We start from the raw sequence: 24,096 nt of genomic DNA, 5'->3' as shown, positions 1-24,096 counted from the left end.
TTATTAACTGATAGAATATAATGTAAATATTTAGTCATAAATATTTAGTCAACAAAGGATATTTTGTAAATCTCCTAAATAAGGCTAGAATCCGTTACTATGTAATTAGTCTAAATTAGTTCCTTGATTATAGCCTTAGATTATGCTGTATAGGTTGTATATTAAGCCAACTCTATCAATCAGAATGATGACGGAATTAATCACTTTCATTAACAAACAAGTAGTTATAATATAAATTATTGTGTAAACAATAAATACGGCAACTATTTGGTTGAGTTGACCTTGATTGTCATCTTCCCCAAACAAACAGGAGTGAGAAACAAACAGAACATTGTAAAATCCGCCCAGATCCCCATCTTCTTCTTCGTCTACCTTCGACTACTTTGAAAAAAAAAATCAAGCTAATTAAGTTAAATCTAACAATCGACTACATTAGATTAAATCAAACAATAAAACTAAAATAAATAAATTATTTACACCAAATTAAACAACTAACTTTACCAGAAAAAAATCGACAAAAAATTATGATAAATTATCGCGCGATTGGAATTAATACAGATTCTTTTTATCTTTTACATCGCCAAATGACGATCTTCAACAAGGAAGTCAACTAAAAACTTAAAACGCAAAAAAAAATCAGGACTTTGGTATCATCAATGAAGGAAAAAAAAAAGAGAAAAAGAAAAAAATGGTTTGAAATTCAAATTCAAAACAGGTTTGAAAATGGGGTGAAAATTTGGACGCTGAGGTGGCTTCGATGATGTGGATCTGGCGAATTGATGAGCGGGGTATCGCGGGCCCACATACACCCAGTGTATGTGTAGCCTTTGCGCTTTTCTGCGCCTGCTTATGTAACCGGAGAAAATATGATTCAATAATATGTATTGGGAAATGGCATGTCCTTAACTATGGGAAATTAACACAGTGAAACTATCAATTCCAAACGGATTGATTCTAATCAGTAAATCTCCAATAGAATAGCCAAAAACGAAGCAGGAAAAACAAAATGCTGGCACAGAATGATAATAAAAAGGTAGCAGAGCTGCACGAACTCAAGAATAAAAATTTCAAATCAGAACAATAACATTAGAAGGTAAGAGCATTGGAGGGACGAAGGAGTCCAGAAAAAAATGATATTAAAATATCCACACTTGCTTTTTCTAGCAGCTACCAACCCCAAATGCTTTTGACCATGATAACGCAATTTGCTTGGGAAATGGCAAAACAACTCTCCACTTCTAGAGCTGTGGTATGTTTCCAACAATCTTCTTCAAAAATGAAGCCGGGAAGTAAAGAAAGCATCTTTCCATGGTTCACCGCTCCATGCTGCATTTAACTCTCTCATATCACCATAAAGAACCTGTGGAGTGGAGTATGAAAGTTGAATAAGCAATCAGGCTCAAAAGAAATGGAAAGTGGAAACTGCGGAAGCAAGATGGTAGTGAAGGTTTACACTGAATATCATTTCAGCTTGGATTTCGAAGAGCTCTTGAGAGGTTTTGCAGTGGGCCTAGGAGCTGGAGTTCTCATGGCCTTCTTTATATCATACTTGACAGATGCAAAAGCACATACAACAGCAAGTAACATCGTAGGATAGACATAGATAGATTGGGCAGGATCTGTGTTGACTGGTCGTGAAAGGATTCCTTCCTTGACAAGACCCCAAACTATCAACAGTGTGCCAAACATGCTCATTCTACCTGGTTTTAGAATGCCAATTAAGGCGCCTGCCACACAGAAGTAACTACCCGCCAGAACCTGAGGACAAGATGAAGTCAGACATAAAATTAAAAGAGGCGGAAGATGCAAGCACTAAAAGCCAAAGAGTTCATGAAAAACAATTCTAACACCATAAAAAAGGCAGAGGATGGCAACCGGTCCAACTGCGCGACAAGGGCACTTGACCGGCCAGACTGACAAAATCCAGGAATGTGGCCTACTAGACTGTAACATGGCCCACAAGTACATCTGGAAAAACTGACCCGGAGCCGAAAACCGACCCGATTGATCCAAACTATAACCCGAAATTGATCCAAAACGACGACCCAAAATGAACCCGAAAGTGATTTGACTTGAAATAATCCGATACCCGAACGACTTGACCGAAGTACCCGAACCGATCTTCACCCAAACCGAATTAACCCGAACCGAAATAACTGTAAAATTTAAATCAACCCGAAACGATCCGAATCGAAGAGCAACTCGAATTACCAATTAGTTTTAAATACAAGTTTTTTTTAGCTTTTCATATAATTATTATTTAATTTATTATTTTATTTTTATTAATATACTCTTTTGTGTTAGAAAAAACTTTGATAATATTATGATAGTGACCACCATATCTGAAGAGAAACAACCTAATCAAAACTCGAAAACAGAAAAATCTGATCCAAACCCGAAAAACTCGATCAAACCCGAAAAACCTGATGTGATATGAACCGATCTGATACGAACCGATCCGATATTGACCCAAAATCCTGACGCGAACCATACCCGAACCAATTGTAAAAAACGAAGTAACTCGGATGGACCCGACCCATACCCGAAACCGACCCGAAAGAAAAATAACATGAAACCGACCCGTTTGTCAGGTCATAGGCCAGGACAAAGACATGTCAGTGTGTCACCCATGTACCTCATATGATTTTCACAAACGCGGCTCAGTCATGCCAGGCTTGGAGCTGGTTAATGCCGGGAGGAAAATGGGAGAACAAAACAAGGAGCACAAAGGAACTAGAAGTTCAATAGTCTCCGCCTCTCCGGAGCATAATCTCAATTCCAACTACGACCAAGAAAAGTATAGTCTAAAAGAGGCTAAATTCATAGTCTCGTATTAATATTGACATTACCAAATTCAGAAGAACTAGCAATTCATTTGAGGAAACCACAAGTCGTTAAGATACTCCGCATTGAACAGGTTGTCTATAAAACATCCTAACTTTTTAACTGAGAATTTTGGGGGGTAGTCTGATGCCAATAGACCATCATAGAGGCAACGAGATTCCAAACATTTTCACATCAACATCAAATAGTGGAAAAGCCTTTAAAAAATCAAATCCTACGACGCAAGCCTCTGCCAGGGATAATAAACAAAAAATCAATCAGCTTTATTATCATTTATAAGAACTTAAGTGCAGAACATTGCTGGCCAGATGCAAGGAAGAGAAGTCTAGTGAACTTAAAGAACATGGTTGAGTTGGTTGAGTTAACGAATAACGACACCTTCACTTTCAGCCTTGGTTGAGTTAACGAAGAACGACACCTTCACTTTCAGGATTATGAGTCTCATCACAATAAAAAGAGAGAAAAACTTCACTGCTAGCCTATTCCCTCAATGAAAACTGAAGAAATAGGGAATGTTCCTGTTTTCTCAGTTCTGAGCAGAACAAACAGTAAATTAACGACAGGTCTACTATTCCAGTCCTAATTAATCATCAGGGCTGCATGAAATTTGAAAATACCCCGGCACTGCAACTCAGAGGGTATGAGGTATAAAAGAAGGAAACAAAATGTGTGCGCTTCTTTCACAGAACTAGAGAAGTGCTTAGGTCCAGAAGTGTTATTATGAATGTGATTGAGCCAATCAGTAATAACAAGTTAAATACATGTGAAAGAGCACCCCACTCGAACTACTTGGATAGTCAGGTGAAGGGGATCTTAAACCTGTTCAAATTTTTAAAAATAAAATAATAAATTCAACAAGTCTGAAAAGCATAAACAATGTGTTGACAGGTCAATATGTCATTTACTTGAAAGCTCCAATAAGGAAATCAGAGAGAGGAGCTTATAGCCTAGCCAAATTTTCAACTACCCGTAAATGCGGATACCCGCCTATCCGGGTACCCGGTAATGAAGACCCCTACATATGAGTTATAGGCACTCGACCGATAGGGATTAGGGAGAGGAGTAAAAAGTCTTGTTTTCCTATAAAGTAAATGCATGGAGCAGACAATTTCTTAACATCTAGTCAGGGACTCAGATGCAACAATGACATGTAAAAGGGAAGGTGTAATGAAGAAATTGAGGAAACAAGATTTCATTGCACTACAACTTCCAAGAGATGCTACTTAGTATAAAACTGAATTCAAAAAGATTTGGTAAAGCCAAACTCTTGCAATGGACGTGTAGCGCAATTTAGATGGTGGACCAAGATGCACAGTCCTCTACGTGCACCTCTTCAAAACTAAGTCGTTTTGATAATTTTTGCATTTATTGAAAAAAATTAAATTGAAATACAAATATCAGATTAAATAAAAACAAAAATTCTACATTTAAAATAAAGAAAAACTAAACATGACAAATTTTGCGCCTAACAAATTGAAATCCAACATTCTTTAAAAAAAAAAAAGATTAATCCAACAAACTGACTTATTCTCCCAATCATTTTGCCTAACTAACTTAGATGCATATCGTTAAAATATCCAACATTACATACCAGAATTAGTTTTCAAATTTGGATATATATATATATATATATATTTCCTCAACATTCTGAACATGGATAGTTCAAGTTACATGATTAGTTGTTGTTCTTGATAGAAAAAATGTTCCTTAATTGTTAATTATGATCCTTCTTTTTACGACGTAGAAATTATAAGCATGTTTTAGTTCCTTTGTCCGGATCATTGTTAAGTGATTAGGTGTTATTTTTTATTACTCACCTTTATTAATTATTAGTTGATGTTATTTGGATCAGTTAAAGAATGGAGTATGTTGTTTGATCAAGTACAATATTCAGAAAAGTTACATACTCGGAGACAGAGGTACCTTTAATATGGACTAGGTAAAACAGAATTTCAGTATGTTTATACCAGAGGAGCCTTACGAAAAATGGGGCTAAAAGGGAAATTTCCCATATGGTTGTTTCTATTCTCCTTGGAGAGTAATAATTGAACAAGTTATAAGGAAAACGGGGACATACCATAGAAGCGTAAACTCAATGATGATTTTGGTTTTTTGTATAGAGATACCAAAAAATGAACAAAGCAAACAGAAAATAACAGCAGAATATCCTAGAAAGAACAAAATTTTGATTCTAACTACTTCAGAAACTGAAATCTAAGAGCAATCCAGCACATTCAATATCATAGAACACACAAACAATGAACACATTTCTTATCAAGTGTGGAATAGTGGGTGGAAAACTGGAAACTGGAAGAAAGAGTGCATGAAACAAATATCTAGAATAACAGTAGACAGTACAGAGAGTAGATTTTTTTTCCACTGAAACATTAGCCTAAAAGAAAGTTAGACTGCTTCAGGTTATTGACAACAGGACATTGAACTGAAAATGATATCATAAACAAATAGATGACATCGACAGATAATAAATTAGTACCTCTAGACGTTTCAAATCAAGTGCCACAGGAGCCTCTTTAACATTAGTTAGATTGTAGATATCCACCAGCTTGTTCCAACTAGGAATTGTCATGTTCTTTACAAGCCCATGTGCCATGGCTCCAGGATAAAGAAGGATTTTGACAAATGGTACAGGAATGATATCGCTAGCTATTAATTGGGAAGATGTCACGTGAACTGGGGTTGTGCAAGTACCAGATCTGCATGGTACTCTGCATAATATAAAATGATAAATTAAGGACAGCTGAAATAATAGTCAAATTCCTAGAAAACAAGCCACATAAAGCTACAGTGATCCATTAGTGTACTACTCTAAATGATTCCGCCAACATAATTTTTCAAGTCTCAATTCAATATTCTTTTAAATGTAATCCAATCAAAATTAACAAATCTGAAATATATATACATCAAACTATTAACATAATGCCTTCCCTTTATAATATAAACAAGCACAAATAATGTGTTTCAAAGATGCAAGATTGCAAGAGAAGACCGGCAACCTCATAGATACGGTTTGGCACCCATTAAAGCTGGGTCAAAGTAACATTATTCTTTTTGGGTAAGGAAATGCGCACAGGGAATGACAATGAAAATTAATCGGATGTAATTGGATGGTAAGGAAATTACAGTCTATGATCTACAAAAAAAATCTCCTACAAAATAAAAGGACCATATTTATAAAGAATCATTTAAAAAAGGAATAAATGCCACCAAGGATAGCAGCTGAACAGCATTGAATAGGAAGTTAAGAACCAAACTAATACTATAAAAGCATACAACAGCACAGTAAACATAGACAAGAATCATTCAACAAATATCAAGTCCAACGTGAACAACCCGGCCATGCTTTCCACACATGGATTCATATATAATTCCTTCAACTCATGGACAGCAAACACAGGAGCTGAGGAGCAATATATGTCACCATGGATAGCAAGTTAGCAACCACAAAACATCATATAGGAAGTAAAGAACCAAGCAACTACAACAGTAAAAGCCCACAACATCACAATAAACGTGTCCTCGTACAAGAGTTATCTCACAAGTGTTAAGTCTAACATGAATGATTAATTCATGCTTTCCACACATGACGGATTTAAAACTAAATTTTTCACTCATTCTAGGTAAATAATCGGATTCAGTTTCCGTTTTTGTCCTCAAGACTATTTAGTACTTCTCCAAACATTGTTGCTACTTCCTACTGAAGCACATGTAAGATGCAGATACGACGATTTCAGCTTTTTTTTACCAAAACAATGGTTAATAAATCAATCACAGAAAATCTACCAAAAGAAATACATAGTTTTGTCTGCAGAAATCATGGCACTGTCACCCAAATCCAATAATCACAATTTTATTATACACCTCATTTGTAGCAGCTCATGTAAACCAAAACTACAAGAGTCATTTCAAAAATGTCAAGGCCAACGAAAACCCTTAAGTCATCTTTCCACACATGGTTGATTCAAATCTGAATCTTTAACCTCATCCTAGGAAAACAAATCGGAATAGAAAATTTGCATTTTAGTCCTCAAGACTAGTTTATTGGGGATTGTGGAAAATATGGCGTTAGATAGGGTGGATTTCAAGGGAGATAAATATAGTACATGCCGACGACTCATTATCACTTCTTTTCCATCTCTCTCTCTCTTTTCTTTCTTTTCTTTGCAAATTTCTCTCATTTCCCTATTTTTGTTTTTAGTTATTTTCTCAAAACATATGTTTGCCTCTTCTTTAAACCGGCCTATCATGTTTTCATGTTCCCTCTTTTTCGTGCCTCGTGTCTACTCTCTTTAACATAACCTTTGAATCTTTTATTTTTCTTTTCTTTCTCTTATTCTAAGTTCCCCAAACGGTCTCATGTTAGCCGATCCCAATCATTTTGGGACTAAGGCTTGGTTGTTGTTGTCATTGTCTTCAAGACTAGTTACTACTAGTCCGAACAATGTTGCTACTGAAGACTGTGTAAGATGGAGATTCAACCATATCCAACATTTCGCTAACAGAAAAAATTACTAATCAACCAATCACAGAATCAAAACTATCCAAAATCTACACAAATTTTTTGCATAGTTCAGTAACAGAAATCTTAGCACTCGTCACGCAAATCCAGTTATCACAGTTCTTCCATAAGCCATAACTCCTAAGTTATAGCAGCTCATGTCAATCAAAACATACTCAAACCAATCGACTACTTATGGAATCTCCTAATTTGATTATTATCCGCAACAACAAAGCTGACAGTCGGAAATCATCAGTAGATGCAGCAAGTCATCAAATTAAAGTCAAGTACTATATGACGCAAATTAGGTTCAAGTAATTTTAGCGAATAAGTGAATTTTTCATATTGATTTAATTGCAACTATACGAATATATGCAACAATGCAAATCATGATCTAACAACTATTTCGGACGAATTTTTACAACTGAGTTGATTCAAAATTGTGTAGAGTAGAAAATTTCATAGCGAAATTTAGCGTACTGAGAAATATGCAGGCGAAATTTGGAAGAGAGAGAAAGTAGCGAACCGGAAGAGAGGGATCTGAAGGAAGATGAGGAAGAAGAAAAGGCGACAAGCAATGGAGGAAATTCTGGTGCTGGTCCAACCCTTGCTGGATGAAATCGCCATTGTTTTTGGTGGTGTTTCACTTGGCAATCTCAGGCCGAGAGAGTGTGTTCGGTGTTGGAATGTTTGATCTCGATTTCTCAACTCATCTCGAGTCAGAGTTGGCGTTGACTATCATAAATGGAATCGTGCTCTAGTGTTCCACGAGTAACCAGATTCGAAACCCAGTTTACGATAGTGTAACTATGAACCGGGTTCAATAATCAATATGACAGGTTACAGGAACCACACCCAGGCCATACCCACTTAACAAATCTCATCCCATCTCCGCCCCACCACTCATGAATCATAATGGTTATAATATCACATTCATCCCCGCTCCAATAGGAACAAACTAAAATACATCATTTCTCCCACCATCTGAGTATCTACCTCATCTCATACCCGCGCCTATATCCGCCACGTGCACATCACTATAACTCGTCAAACCTTTCCCAAACTCCGCTTACTTGGGGCGGGTCTCAAACGAAACCCGCCCTCTAACATCCCTAGTTCTGTTGGGAGTAAAGCTAAAGGGTTGTGCCTTGTCAACCTCTAATTCAATTATTAAAGCATAATTAGCAGCGGAATTAACCTAATTCGGTCGGGACATTACCTGCCGTAACCCCCTCTTGGGAATTATAAGGCAACCATCAATCATAAGCTATTAAACTCCGAAATTAACATAATAATCCTTTTTAATTCCTTAATCAAGTACGTAACTTAATCTCGAATCTTTACTGAAACTTGTTACAACTTAACAATAACTTAGGTGAACATAGCTATAGTGAAAATCCTCGCCACTACTCGTTTCCGTGGTCCCCAGCAGTACCTAAAACGGAAGACAAAACGGTGAGCCGAAAACTCAGTAACGAGTTACCCTAGCATCGTAACATCATTTCAATTCATTTTATTTAATAAACAAGGAGAATAGAATATAGTAAAACATTTAATAAATCATTATTTCAAAAGCATCATCTCGAAACATCATTTTCAATAATATCATTTCAGGAATTTCAGGAACATTATTTTAGGAATATCATTTCAGGAACATCATTTCATTAACGTTTTCCTTTTATCAATATTATTCTGGTCGTCGGGACTTTACAGGAAAACATGGTAGGACGTCTGCTACGAACAGGGGAAGCCAGTGCTTCATAACAGGGGGAGCCATTGCTCCATAACAGGGGAAGCCAGTGCTTCTTATCAGGGGGAACCTTGGTTCCATATCAGGGGAAGCCAGTGCTTCTTATCAAGGGGAACCTTGGTTCCATATCAGGGGAAGCCAGTGCTTCGTATCAGGGGGAACCTTGGTTCCATATCAGAGGAACTTGACCAGTTCTTACACTTTCATTTATCATGTTTACATTTCTTTTAGTTGAACATTAATCAGGAACATCTCATTCAATCAGGATAGTTCAATAAAATCATTAAATCTCGTTATTTCATAAAATCATTCTTTCAGGAATAATAAATCTCGTTATTTCATAAAATCATTCTTTCAGGAATAATAATTCATTAAATCAGTACTTTGCATAAAGCTGCATTATCGTAAAACAATTCAATCAAATCATACTTGTAATCCCGCAAATCATAAAACATCATTATAAAACATCAATCATTCATAACATTATTCATAAATACATTTCGAAGGGATTGCGGGTACTAGCAATAACCGTTACCTCAATTCCACGATTTGCTAAGCCTTTTCGTTGGTTCGTTATTCCTGAGCTCCGAGTCCGAATTCTTTCAAAATATTAAGTTATTGAATTTAGTATTAAATCGATATATAATTCTAAAATCAATATTTTATAAATCATAAATTTTATAAGTAACGAATTTGTAAATAACGAATTTTAATAAAATATAATTCCGAAATTTAACGAAAATATTTTTATTAATCGGACTTTCAATCAAAACATGCTTATTTATTCATAAATCCTTTTTCATGAATATTATTTAAAATTCCATTTTTGTAAAATAAAGCTAGTAATTTACTTTAGTAAAATCGATAATCAAACCTGAAAAGTAATAATGATTTATTAGTGAATAATCACATCATAAAAAGAAAATATTAAAACATCAATATGACTAAATTAAAAATCTGAAATCAACCATTAAATTTTAACTCACCCAAAAGCCCAACTAAAATGGCCCAACTTTTTAGAATTGGGTTTGAGGAAAGAAAAATCAAGATTTCACTTTGAAATCTGATTTTTGGTTTCCTGAGAATGGAAACACGAAGTAGGGGGGGGGGGGGGGCGAAACAAAGAAGGGCACGGGGAGGAAGGAGAGGAGGGAGCAGGGCGGCTAAGGGCTCGGCGTCGTCGGATTGCGCCGTCTAAGGCGACGGTGGTGGTGGTTTGCGGCGGAAGAGCACGAGGGGAGGAGGGAAAGACACGAACAGGGGAGAAAACAGGGGAGAGGGTGCGAACCGAGGAGGAGACCGGGGATCTTGAGGGAGGAAGTGAGTGGTTCTGGGCAGCGGCTCGCCGGGGTTTGGGGCGGATATTGATGAAGGTGGTTGGAGTGTGGTGGTGTGGCGTCGGTGGTACAGCAAGGGGCAAAGAAAGAGAGAGGCAGGGGAGGTGGGTGACCGTGAAGCAGGGGAGGTATGGTGGTGCGGTGGTGGTTCTGGTGCTGTGGTGGCTCGGAAGTGATGGTGGTTGCAGCACGGTGGTGCCGTGAAAGGAAGAAGGAAGGAAGCTTTGGTGGTGGTTGTTCGAACAAAGCAGGGAAGCAAATGGGAAGTGTTAATCGGTTTTGATAGCTGATTTTGATTTTTTTTGAGAAAATTGAAAGAAATTGGCTGATTATAATGATAGGTAGAGTGAGTGAGAAGTTGAAATCCTTGGGGAACAAGGCAAATGAATCAAGACTGAATTGAGGGAAGGAGAGGAATGAAGAAATTTCTTCACTCTTGCTTTGTACGTGGAGAGTAGAGAGAAGAAGAAAAATGGCATTTTGTCATTGAAAGGGCATTTTCGTAATTTCAATTACTTAGGCAAAAATTCAGAAAATTAGTGCTATCTTAGAAAATTATTTGGGATAGAAATGTTTAATTAAAAATCAAGTTTTGAAATTTATAAGAAACATTGTTAACGAAAAATAAATTAAATTTTCGAATAAAATAAGAAAGTTTTGAAATTATTAAAAAGTCGAAATAAATTACAAAATAACTAATATTAAAAAAAAATAGTTTAAGCTCGTAAATATAAAAATTAAATTATAAAATCCGAAAAGTAAATCGTGTAACAATCTTATAATTTCAAGAGAAATAAAACTTCGTTAATTAAAATAGAGTTCGAAATTAGGATTTAAAACGATTTTAAGCTAAATAAAAATAATTAAGCCTAATTAATCGAGTTTTAAAAATTCGGGGTATTACATTCTTACCCCCTTAGAAAAAGTTTCGTCCTCGAAACTTGAAAATTAGATTTATAAAATGTTTGTTGAAAATTGAAAACGCTTGAATTAAAGTATGATGTTTTATTTTAAAACCAAGATCTCACAATTTCAATTCTGACAATGTCTAGCTTTCATTCCGCCATCATCTTTTAGGACTCCGCTTCAACCCGAGACCTAGAACCGAAGAGTAGAGAACACAAAAGGGGCAAAATCATATCTTGATCCTTAATCGTCATTAAGGTCAATTATATTCCGCCATCATCTTTCGTATCTCCACTTTGTTTTATAGATAGGACCGAGGAGCAAAGAACGTAAAAGGGGCAAATTGTTAGCTTAGACTAGGCTCCCATTTTACTTTGTGATATCTTGTTTGAAAATATTTTCTACCGAAAATAGTAACTTTTAATGAAAATTAAATTATAAATCTGAAAATATATGTATATGTAGTGAAAATAAATATTTATTAACCAATTTCAATACTCGAATAATTTGTAAAAGTCATTTATTATATCAATCTCGTACTCTGAGCTCAGGAGAACTTCCATCGGAGACGGCATCCATGTATAACAATTAGATCACCAGTACAATCATGTCATATCAGCATAAACATAATTCATATCATAGAGACATAATTCATGTAAAAATTTCAGATTCAACATAAGCATAACATTCATAATCATTTGATCTAACACACGAGCATGGTTGACCATAACATAATCATTCATAGAAAACATAGTAATTCATACATCATATCGTTCGTGGGCGAATAATTAGAGATATTTCGCTTTCATTTTCTATTGGCCTCTTTGTTGTGGGAATCTTGTCATTGACTTTCGTTATTCGATTCGTTTCGATTTCGATTTCCGATCTTTTCTTTTGCGTCACACAACTTGTTGACTACGTTCGTTGCGGGGGTTCGAGTCCATTCACGTGACAGGAAATACATCGTAGATATATGACTTCGCTAATTATCCTTAGTATTTTAGGTTGACAAACCTTGGGTTTTGGCGGTTAATTCTAAGCCATCACACGTGCCTTTATCAGAACCAATCTAGATTCCAGAAACTTAGTTCATACTACCTGGTTTTACAGACATGTCATTTCGTCGATTTCTTTTCTTAACTCCATTGCATTCCTCAATCATTCATAATTCTTTTCGAACTTCATAGCATTCATTGATATTATCAACCTCATAGACAGACTAATTCTCGATAACTTATTTTGGTAAGATCCTTGAAACTTATATGCAAAACTCAATCTCATGCTTTCACCATAAATCATATTTTTCCACATAACATTTTTGCAAACTTTACATTTCCCCGCTTAGCTTTCTTTATGGAGATTATCAAGCATTCTTTCAAAAACAATCCCTATAAATGATGCGGAAAGGTAGACTAAAAACACCATCAACCTCACTGACAAGACTAATTCCTGATAACTTCCTTTGGTATAATCCTCATAACTCTATGTGTGACCTCAATTTCATATTTCCACCATAAATCATGTTTGGTCTCGATCGCATAATATTTTTGCATAACTTTTTTTTTTTTTTTTTTAAGATTCTAGCTTAGCTTCCTTAACATATCTGAAAATACGCTTAGGTGCTTATAACCACAAAACAATCATTATGAAGGGTGCGGAAAAATAACCCATAAATCAACCTTAAACGCTTTGAACCTTTAATAACCTTGAGTTAAGTGATGATTTGCCATTTATGAAATATAAACTCATGCTCTTTCGGTACTCTAACAATCAACCTTAAATAATCCATAAACATAAAAGTTCCTTAAAACAATTCATATCCACAAAATCATTCTTTTATTAATTCTTTCATAAACTTTACTTCCTTGAGGACATCAGTGGTTCTTAAACATTTCATAACATGTCCTTGACAAAATATCTATGACATGATTCAAATCTAAAACGGGAAACTTAGGTTCAAACGTACATAAGAACTAAATTGAAATAGTATCAGCGTTGGCGTCATCTTCTTCTTCCTTATCAGCTCTCATCATGTAAGATTTTCCAGATATTGGTGGTCGTGGTGGATCATGATTAACCCTAGAATTGTTGTTGTTTCGTTCATGATTGGTCGAGGTTGCTCTTACAGTATCCGTGGGAGGTGGTTTAAGGCAGTCCCTGACAAAATGATCTTTTCCTCCACATCGATAACACGTCTTCGTTCCTGCACGACATTCACTTTCAGTATGGTTTCTCTTTCCACACTTAGCACACCATACACTACGAGCTGCTCTATCATTATGACCTTGGTCTCTTCTATAATTATGGTTTCCTTGGTTTGGCCTTTTAGCTCCTCCATGGTTTTGATTATCATTCTTCCTTTTATCACCAACATTTTGCGCTTCTCGAAGTAATACAACTCGTTCAACATTAACTGCAATATCAACCATATCTTGATAGGAAGTAAACCTTTGAGTTGCCAACCTATCTTGGTATTTCAAATGAAGACCTCGCTCAAAACGGTTCATCCTAGATTGTTCTGTCGATACCAGCTCCGGTGCAAATCTTGACAATTCCATGAACTTGTTTGCATATTCCATAACACTCATTGTTCCTTGTTGTAAGTGCAAAAACTCGTCTTCCTTTTGTTTCCTCAGGGATGGTGGATAAAACTTATCCCTTAGTAACTTTTGCAGTTTGGTCCAACCAAATCTAGGCTCATTCTTCCTTTCCTTATTAACTTTCCACCATAAACTTGCTTGACCCGTTAAGTAAAACACGGCGAAATCGACTCTCCATTCCTTAGGACATTGCAAGGTTTCAAACAACTGATCTATGCGATTAATCCAATCCTCGAATTCTACAGGGTCGGGCTTGCCATCGTAAGATGGTGGGTTTAGGGATGAAAACTTCTTGAACATTGACGCATTTTCGTTCGCATTCGTCGATTTCTGTTTCTGAGAATCTTTGATTAATTCAGCTAACATCGTGCTAACGGTTTCTAATCGTTCCATCCTTTCTTTGTGATCTTCGATAGGTTGTTCGTCATAGGGATCATCATGGGCAACATCCTCGTAGATAGTGTCATCGTTGACATGGACGTTGTGCTCGTTGTGCGCTCCATCGTTAATATCGTTGGTCACCTCGATAGTCGACATTCTGCATAATATACTTGATCAGGAACACATAGATAACAGGAAAATAATCCCTTTTCTGCCCGTTCCTACACTCACACTCATTTTATTTTAACTTAACATGATTTTAACATTTTCTTTTTAACTTATTCTTTAAAACTCTTTGCTTAAAGCCTATTGAATTCTACTACGCACGAAACCCGTAAGGTTTAGCACTTAGGGTCCAGAACCTTGGCTCTGAATACCAAACTGTAACACCCCAACCTCTAATTCAATTATTAAAGCATAATTAGCAGCGGAATTAACCTAATTCATCGGGACATTACCTGCCGTAACCCCCTCTTGGAAATTATAAGGCAACCATCAATCATAAGCTATTAAACTCCGAAATTTACATAATAATCCTTTTTAATTCCTTAATCAAGTACGTAACTTAATCTCGAATCTTTACTGAAACTTGTTACAACTTAACAATAACTTAGGTGAACATAGCTATAGTGAAAATCCTCGCCACTACTCGTTTCCGGTGTCCCCATCAGTACCTAAAACGGAAGACAAAACGGTGAGCCGAAGACTTAGTAACGAGTTACCCTAGCATCGTAACATCATTTCAATTCATTTTATTTAATAAACAAGGAGAATAGAATATAGTAAAACATTTAATAAATCATTATTTCAAAAACATCATCTCGAAACATCATTTTCAATAATATCATTTCAGGAATTTCAGGAACATTATTTCAGGAATATCATTTCAGGAACATCATTTCATTAACGTTTTTCCTTTTATCAATATTATTCTGGTCGTCAGGACTTTACAGGAAAACATGGTAGGACGTCTCCTACGAACAGGGGAAGCCAGTGCTTCATAACAGGGGGAGCCATTGCTCCATAACAGGGGAAGCCAGTGCTTCTTATCAGGGGGAACCTTGGTTCCATATCAGGGGAAGCCAGTGCTTCTTATCAAGGGGAACCTTGGTTCCAAATCAGGGGAAGCCAGTGCTTCGTATCAGGGGGAACCTTGGTTCCATATCAGAGGAACTTGACCAGTTCTTACACTTTCATTTATCATGTTTACATTTCTTTTAGTTGAACATTAATCAGGAACATCTCATTCAATCAGGATAGTTCAATAAAATCATTAAATCTCGTTATTTCATAAAATCATTCTTTCAGGAATAATAAATCTCTTTATTTCATAAAATCATTCTTTCAGGAATAATAATTCATTAAATCAGTACTTTGCATAAAGCTGCATTATCGTAAAACAATTCAATCAAATCATACTTGTAATCCCGCAAATCATAAAACATCATTATAAAACATCAATCATTCATAACATTATTCATAAATACATTTCGAAGGGATTGCGGGTACTAGCAATAACCGTTACCTCAATTCCATGATTTGCTAAGCCTTTTCGTTGGTTCGTTCTTCCTGAGCTCCGAGTCTGAATTCTTTCAAAATATTAAGTTATTGAATTTAGTATTAAATTGATATATAATTCTAAAATCAATATTTTATAAATCATAAATTTTATAAGTAACGAATTTGTAAATAACGAATTTTAATAAAATATAATTCCGAAATTTAACGAAAATATTTTTATTAATCGGACTTTCAATCAAAACATACTTATTTATTCATAAATCGTTTTTCATGAATATTATTTAAAATTCCATTTTTGTAAAATAAAGCTAGTAATTTACTTTAGTAAATCGATAATCAAACCTGAAAAGTAATGATGATTTATTAGTGAATAATCATATCATAAAAAGAAAATATTAAAACATCAATATGACTAAATTAAAAATCTGAAATCAACCATTAAATTTTAACTCACCCAAAATCCCAACTAAAATGGCCCAACTTTTTATAATTGGGTTTGAGGAAAGAAAAATCAAGATTTCACTTTGAAATCTGATTTTTGGTTTCCTGAGAATGGAAACACGGAGCAGGGGGGGCGAAACAGAGAAGGGCACGGGGAGGAAGGAGAGGAGGGAGCAGGGCGGCTAAGGGCTCGGCGTTGTCGGATTGCGTCGTCTAAGGCGACGGTGGTGGTGGTTTGCGGCGGAAGAGCACGAGGGGAGGAGGGAAAGACACGAACAGGGGAGAAAACAGGGGAGGGGGTGCGAACCGAGGAGGAGACCGGGGATCTTGAGGGAGGAAGTGAGTGGTTCTGGGCAGCGGCTCGCCGGGGTTTGGGGCGGATATTGGTGAAGGTGGTTGGAGTGTGGTGGTGTGGCGTCGGTGGTACAGCAAGGGGCAAAGAAAGAGAGAGGTAGGGGAGGTGGGTGACCGTGAAGCAGGGGAGGTATGGTGGTGCGGTGGTGGTTCTGGTGCTGTGGTGGCTCGGAAGTGATGGTGGTTGCAGCACGGTGGTGCCGTGAAAGGAAGAAGGAAGGAAGCTTTGGTGGTGGTTGTTCGAACAAAGAAGGGAAGCAAATGGGAAGTGTTAATCGGTTTTGATAGCTGATTTTGATTTTTTTTTGAGAAAATTGAAAGAAATTGGCTGATTATAATGATAGGTAAAGTGAGAGAGAAGTTGAAATCCTTGGGGAACAAGGCAAATGAACCAAGACTGAATTGAGGGAAGGAGAGGAATGAAGAAATTTCTTCACTCTTGCTTTGTACGTGGAGAGTAGAGAGAAGAAGAAAATTGGCATTTTGGCATTGAAAGGGCATTTTCGTAATTTCAATTACTTAGGCAAAAATTCAGAAAATTAGTGCTATCTTAGAAAATTATTTGGCATAGAAATGTTTAATTAAAAATCAAGTTTTGAAATTTATAAGAAACATTGTTAACGAAAAATAAATTAAATTTTAGAATAAAATAAGAAAGTTTTGAAATTATTAAAAAGTCGAAATAAATTACAAAATAACTAATATTAAAAAAAATAGTTTAAGCTCGTAAATATTAAAATTAAATTATAAAATCCGAAAAGTAAATCGTGTAACAATCTTATAATTTCAAGAGAAATAAAACTTCATTAATTAAAATAGAGTTCGAAATTAGGATTTAAAACGATTTTAAGCTTAATAAAAATAATTAAGCCTAATTAATCGAGTTTTAAAAATTCGGGGTATTACAGTAATACTGGGCGAAGTGGCCCGACCGGACGCGAGAACCATGAAAACTGGATTGATTAAATCGCCCGATCGAGCGATCATACTTGTTGTTTTGTGTTTGTGCATGCGCCCTATCGGTTGGCTCCCCGGTCTGACCAGGCGAAGGCCACCGGTAGATTTTCCTTGTAATTATTTCTTCCTTGAGATGCTTTATGTAATAGTGCGCTACACTTATTGGATCTTATGAGATTAAAATATTAATTTATTGATGCACGTAATCAAGGTGATTCCCTTTTTATTATTGAGGCTACATGCTTTTCATATTGTTGAGATTTTTTTTTTTTTTTTTTGACAACAAGAAGAGACATCCATTAAAAAGAATAAACCATCCCATGTTTTCTTTCTTGAAAAGCAAGGTCATGAGCAGGTTTTTATAAGGTTCCTACTAACATTAACTAAAGAGCGGAAATTAAATTTAAACCCACAACTTATAATTTCCTCCATAATGCTTGCTATCCCGATGGAACCTATATAATTCTCTTGCAACAACTTGCAGATAGTTCTATGTCCGATAGTGTGGTTATTTGCTTGATGTTTATTTTCTCTGCTTCTTTGAGTCCTCCTAGAATAGCATATCCTTCAGCTTGCAATGTTGATGAAGCTAGCTCTGATCCTACCTCCTCCCTTAGATAGGATGATTTTTTCGTGCTTACTTATCCACCCTATAACCGCCACCGAGTCGTCATTCTTCTTCCTTTTCCACGCACCATCCACCATAATCTTGACCCCTGTGTTGTTCAAGTCTTCAATAAAAATTACCACTGGATTGGAGTGGTCCTCCCTCTTCGACTGGTTTATCTTGACTAGCCTATTTCTTAAATTCAACGCTTCCTCGTTGTCTTCTTTCATCTTCTTTATGATTTCCATAATGCTTCCTGGGGTAGGTTGGTTCATCTTCAACACCATACTATTGCGGTGCAAAAATATTCCCCAAAGCGTGGCCACGAAGTTATTTGCTCGTGCCCTAATAGTGTAATACCCCGAATTTTAAAACTTTATTAATTAAACTTAATTAGTTTTATCGCTTTAAATTCTAATTTTTGAACCTTAATTTAATTAACAAAAAGTCGTTAGACTTCAAATTTGAAATATCTAAATGATAAATCATATTTTTAGAATTTATAATCTAATTAGGAATTTTTTTTATATATGATTTAAATTATAATTATAATCTAATTTTTTTATTTTAAAATCCCCAAAAGGGAATTAATTTTTGAAATTTATTTAACAAGTTGAAATTACTAAATCTATAACTATACTAAAAGGGAGAGGCCCCTAAAATCACATTTGACACATGTCACGCTCTCATTAAAAATAATTTCGCTCTTTTATCCTTCCTAATAAAATGCATTCACTTATGTAATTGTTTTTAATTTATAGAAACACTATCTTAGCTGTTACTCCCCCCCGTCCCGGAATACTTGACCTGTTTTCCTTATCGGGCCGTCCCTTAATACTTGACATGTTTCTAAAAATGGAAATATTCTAACAATATTATATTATTTCTCACTCCACCCCTATTAACCCACCTACCCCCTACTCCATACAAAAAATAATTAAAAATTCAACCCCTACTCTCCCCCAACCCCACCTCTTAACCCAACTCCCATTAACTACATTAAAATAATACCCCACTATCAACTACTACCTATTAAATTAAATAAGTCAATTCAAGTCCCTTAAACTCTGTGCCGGTCAAACCGGGTCGAGTATTCCGGGACGGAGGGAGTAATATATTATGTCATTACATAAAAAAAAGTACTAAATGCTTTTGCATAAGGAAACCATTACAATTTATCTATGACTAAATAAAATAATTTAATAACATAATATTATCTTATAATGTTCATATATTTAAAATTATTTTGCCATATTTGTTGCATTTTATATAGTATATTACCGCTATATATAATATGCCTGTAGAATCAATATTATTCTAAAATTAATTTATTCACATAAGAAAGATATCGTGGTTATTGAATCCCTAACATGTAGCCAAAACAAATTTGTTCTACTAAAATTAATGCAAACATTAAGCCTAAAAAATTTTGTCAACTGAAAGGGGGTTTTTTTTAAGGTTTACGATTTGTCCAGTTATTTAAAATTATTTTATGCCATATTAATAAAAAAAATCCTTTAAAAATATACATAAAATTGTATATTCTTCTTATTTTATTTGAATTATTTCTATCTAGATTGGCATGAAATATGATGTTGTAATTTTAAAAATATACGAATCGCACCGTATAAACCAATAACACTTGTCATTATATAAGTGCTTCAATATTACGCAAATTATGATTTCATCCATTTTAATCTTTATTATCCAAAATTCATTCATTATTATATCTCATTCAATAACGATAATCAATATAAATTATAAGCTTGCCAAGAGAAAAATTAAAAGAAATGAGAATTGCCATTATTTGGGAAACTACAATTGTCACAGGCGACAGAGAAACCAAAGGAAAATCGAGTAATTATAAATTATAAAAACCACATCCAAATAGTCCCACAAAAATGTATATTTAATTTCATCATATCGTATCTTATTGAATAGTATTTTGATATTCTATGTTAACTTTCCGTTTTCTACAGGGCTGAAGTAAATACTATATACTTAATATATTAAGCATCAAAGATATTGACCAGGCCCGGGCGAATGTTTACCAAAAACGCGGGTTGATATACCCCTATATATATAATATCTCGTGCCTCAACTTTATATTATTGTCGAGGGAGCTCACTTACTATATCGATGATTCTAGAGCGTAGACGTTGTTTAATAGGCTAATACTACTATCGGTGATTCTACTGCGTAGACGTTGTATAACAGGATAATACACACTCTGTATAATTTTGTCTACCTTTAACCTCGATCAAACTCAAGGAAACTAAAATAAATAATCATTTTTATGCATGTCCTAAATACGCGTAGATTATCTTTCCAATCTTTAAATACAATTAAATGTCTTACGTGCACTCAGTGTATAATAAATTTATCACATGCTGGGGTAAGTGTTAATAAGTTTTTCACAATCTCTAACATGTTGTTCTCATTTTAATATGACCCCTCGCAACATATTTTTTAGTATTTTATTATTAACACTAGAGTAAATTTAGTGAATAAGGTAGTAACGTGGTTATTCGAGTGGGTAAAGTTCTGATCACAACGGGTAAGACATGTATTACAAATTTATGAGTATACCTAAATAGGGGTATGGAAGAATAATTCCAGGGTTGTTTGGTTACTTAACTAAACTAGGATTAGATATATGGAGTTACATTCAAGGGAGATATGTATTCAAAATAACATAACACTTCATATATACTCCGTACAAATTTTGGAATGAAATCTATAATCTAGAGAGATTAAAGTTTGAGTCTTATAGGGGAAGTGCGTATAGGATTTTAGACGAATATATGGAATTAGAGATCCCTTGGCATGATATATCTAAAAAGGCCCAACCAAACATTTGAATAAATTCATTGCAATCAATCAATACATTTCCAAACGACCACCAAACACGTCGGATTATTTTTCTTGCCACGGGTTATAGAATTGTAGAAAAAGAGATATTTGAAAATTTTATATTGAAACTGATCCAATGAGATCCAAAAATAAAATAACTTTTTGTAATATTTAACTATCAATTACAGCCAAAGTTTACAAACTTTATCCATATGAATAGTAAATTTTGTGGAACTTTATAGAACGAATTAATTTGTACGTAGTTTAATAAATAATTATTGAACTTGTACAGAGTACACAATAACATACTTTATTACATTAAAAGAATAGAGAAACTAATAATGTACATAGTAACGTATACTTGTGCTATGAATTTTTGTGTTGCACGAGTAGTACTGCGTACAAATTAAGGCGTAAAATTTTGATTTTCAGCTAAACCATAATTATTTTTATTATATAATAATGTACGTATATAATTTCGTGAACAAGTTTAGCATTCCGTATCATCACTAATGAAAATATCTATATTTTTAGTTTAGTGCAAACTTAATTTTTTAACTTTTTAAACCATGCAATTGCACGGGTATATTATACTAGTTACCCTAAGAAACCAACGTCGGTTTTTTCTTCCTCCCTTCTCCTCCTTCACGTAACTCCTCCATGGGAGTCAAAGCTCCACTTTCTACTTGTCACCACCACAATTCACTTCCAGATGAATCATCGCCTTTATGACACTAATCCAAATTGTAAAACCTTAGTCATCAAATTTCTGAATTCTCTCTACGTTTGTCATTCAACCAAGCTCCAATTAAACTCATCCCTTATGTCATTCAACACTTACTCACGACTATAAATAGCCTCTCAATTAGTAGAAATTGATGCTCAAACCAGACATCAATATCACTTCCAATTCCAATTTCACAATTAAAAATCATGAATTACCTTACTTTCTTTAAAATTATGTTTTGAACCACCAATAACCACCGTGAACACCACCCCTGCCAACCACCGCACCACCGAGCCCCCATCGTTTTTTACCTCCGGCCACCCTACTGCAACGGTTGACCAATATCCACCGCCGCACCACCCCTCACCTTCCTCTCCTCCTCATTCGACTCTCCTACTTTTCCCCTCTCCCCGCACACCACTGTGCCAGACGCCATGATCGACCAGCCGACGTTCTATTTCTGCAGCACCCAGCCACGCTGCTATCCCTCTATCGCCGACGAGCTTCCTTCGGGGAGCGGTGCCTGCAACACCCCCCTCCTCTCCTTCCTCCTTTTCGGCTCTGCTAATCTGCTATGCTTTCTCTTTTGCGTTCAAACATCAGGGAACCAAATAACAATTTGGTTATATCCTCCTCCAAGCCCAACTCTACTCTAGCCCAATAACAATAAGTAAGTTTTATCAATTTTATTTTGTATTTTTATAATATTGACGATTTAATTAGGATTTTTTGTGATTTACCAACAACAACAAAGTCTGAGTCCCAAAATGATTTGGGGTCGGCTAACATGAATTGTCGTATGAGATCGTCATTGTCACCAATCAAACCAAAAAGGAGCAGAAGGTAAAAAAAGAAAAAAAAACAAGGAAGAGAAAGTGGAATTAATGAAAGTAAGATAAGAGAAAAATGTATATATATTATAGGAGAAATATTGTAAGAGATAATAAAAAAATAAGTAAAGTTTAAAATAAATGAATAAGTAAAATAAGTACATTTCAAAATAGCATGTAAAATTAAAAATAAAATAAAAATAAAAAATAAAATAAAATAAAAGAAAAAATAGAAAGAAAAAGAAACATTGAAGTTGTATAAGTAAAATGAAGTCATCAATGTTTTTGTGATTTACCACCTATAAAAAAAAATCCAAGTTTGTGTTTTACCACCGACAAATCTCAAACTTTTATTTTACCACCTAAAAAAGTTAAAAAATATTGGTTTTACCACCTTTTAATAATAAAGTTAACGAAATCGTTGTTGAACCCACTTCAACGGCTAGTATAGCATATCCCTTATAAAAATTCCACAATGTTTTAAGCATGTTGTATAATATAAGTTTGTAATTTGATTAATTTGGAGATTTGAAGTGCAAAAATGGGTGGTGAGAATTTAAGAATAGTAAATAAGACGGTGAAAAATTGAATGAGAAGGAGTAAAAAAGATAATCACATAATTTGGGTAAAGAGAAGCTTAATTTGTGGGCTCCACGAACGTTTTCGTTAACTTTGTCGTTAAAAGGTGGTAAAATGAATTTTTATTTACATTTTTAGGTTGTAATATAAGTTTGAAAATTTTAGGTGGTAAAACACAAACTCGGATTTTTTGTAGGTGGTAAAACACAAAATGTTTCATATTTAATTGATTTATGAATTTATAAATATAAACATATTCTTTAGACAGTATGATATTTAGATATTCCATCTCGTTTTAGTACTAATTTAATAATTTAATATTTTGAAAGAAATCGGACTCGGAGCTTAGAAGGAAGGGACCAAGGAAAAATCTTAGCATAGCGCGGAATTAAGGTAACAACTATTTCTAGTACCCGCAATCCCTTCTAAATGCGTTTATGAAATTATGATGTTATGCTTGAATTTATAAACTAAATGTTTTGACATGTTTTATGAATTGCGGGAATCAAATATGATTTGATTTGATTGAATTATTTCATGATATTTATGAGAAACCACTAAAATAATAATATTTTATTGATCACATGATCTAAAGGAATTATGTTACTTCAAATGAAGTACAAAGGCTAGGAAAAGTAAAATTAAATGCAACATGATAAATAAAACTAAAAAGAACTAGTCCGTTTGTCAGTATATGTTCATATGTTACGATTCTCGATCATGCATGTACCCATGGGGAATTAACCCACCCATGTTGAGCACCTGCTCTTATGTTTTATGGGCACTGGCCCATCTTAGAAGACGTTCCACCATGTCATACTTGCCAACAAGTAGCATGTTATTAAAAAGGTTATAAATGAATTAATATAACGTTTTATTAAATGTTTTATTAT

The 24,096-nt window shown here is 34.8% G+C and overlaps 1 protein-coding gene across 1 annotated transcript; it reads right to left on the bottom strand.

Annotated features, from left to right (window-relative positions):
* Positions 1-990: 990 nt before the first annotated feature.
* LOC110777316 (uncharacterized) lies at positions 991-8,109 on the bottom strand. The gene is made up of 4 exons (XM_021981921.2): positions 7,887-8,109; positions 5,339-5,570; positions 1,454-1,758; positions 991-1,360 (listed from the first exon to the last, which is right to left on the bottom strand). The coding sequence occupies exons 1-3, from the start codon at positions 7,985-7,987 to the stop codon at positions 1,462-1,464; spliced, it is 630 nt and encodes a 209-aa protein (XP_021837613.1). The 5' UTR covers positions 7,988-8,109; the 3' UTR covers positions 991-1,360; positions 1,454-1,461.
* Positions 8,110-24,096: the final 15,987 nt, after the last annotated feature.

The sequence above is a fragment of the Spinacia oleracea genome, chromosome 1, assembly GCF_020520425.1.
Source record: "Spinacia oleracea cultivar Varoflay chromosome 1, BTI_SOV_V1, whole genome shotgun sequence".
Lineage (NCBI taxonomy): Eukaryota > Viridiplantae > Streptophyta > Magnoliopsida > Caryophyllales > Amaranthaceae > Spinacia > Spinacia oleracea.
Note: the sequence above shows the minus strand (reverse complement) of the source record. Positions and strands in the feature narration are given on the sequence as shown.

Bases quoted from the DNA above. Each gene is read 5' to 3' on its own strand.
- LOC110777316 (XM_021981921.2), bottom strand. From the start codon at position 7,987: ATGGCGATTTCATCCAGCAAGGGTTGGACCAGCACCAGAATTTCCTCC. The intron at 5,571-7,886 runs GTTCGCTACTTT...TATATTATGCAG, and splicing joins CTTCAGATCCCTCTCTTCCG to AGTACCATGCAGATCTGGTA. The intron at 1,759-5,338 runs GTACTAATTTAT...TCTTGTCCTCAG, and splicing joins TTGATTTGAAACGTCTAGAG to GTTCTGGCGGGTAGTTACTT.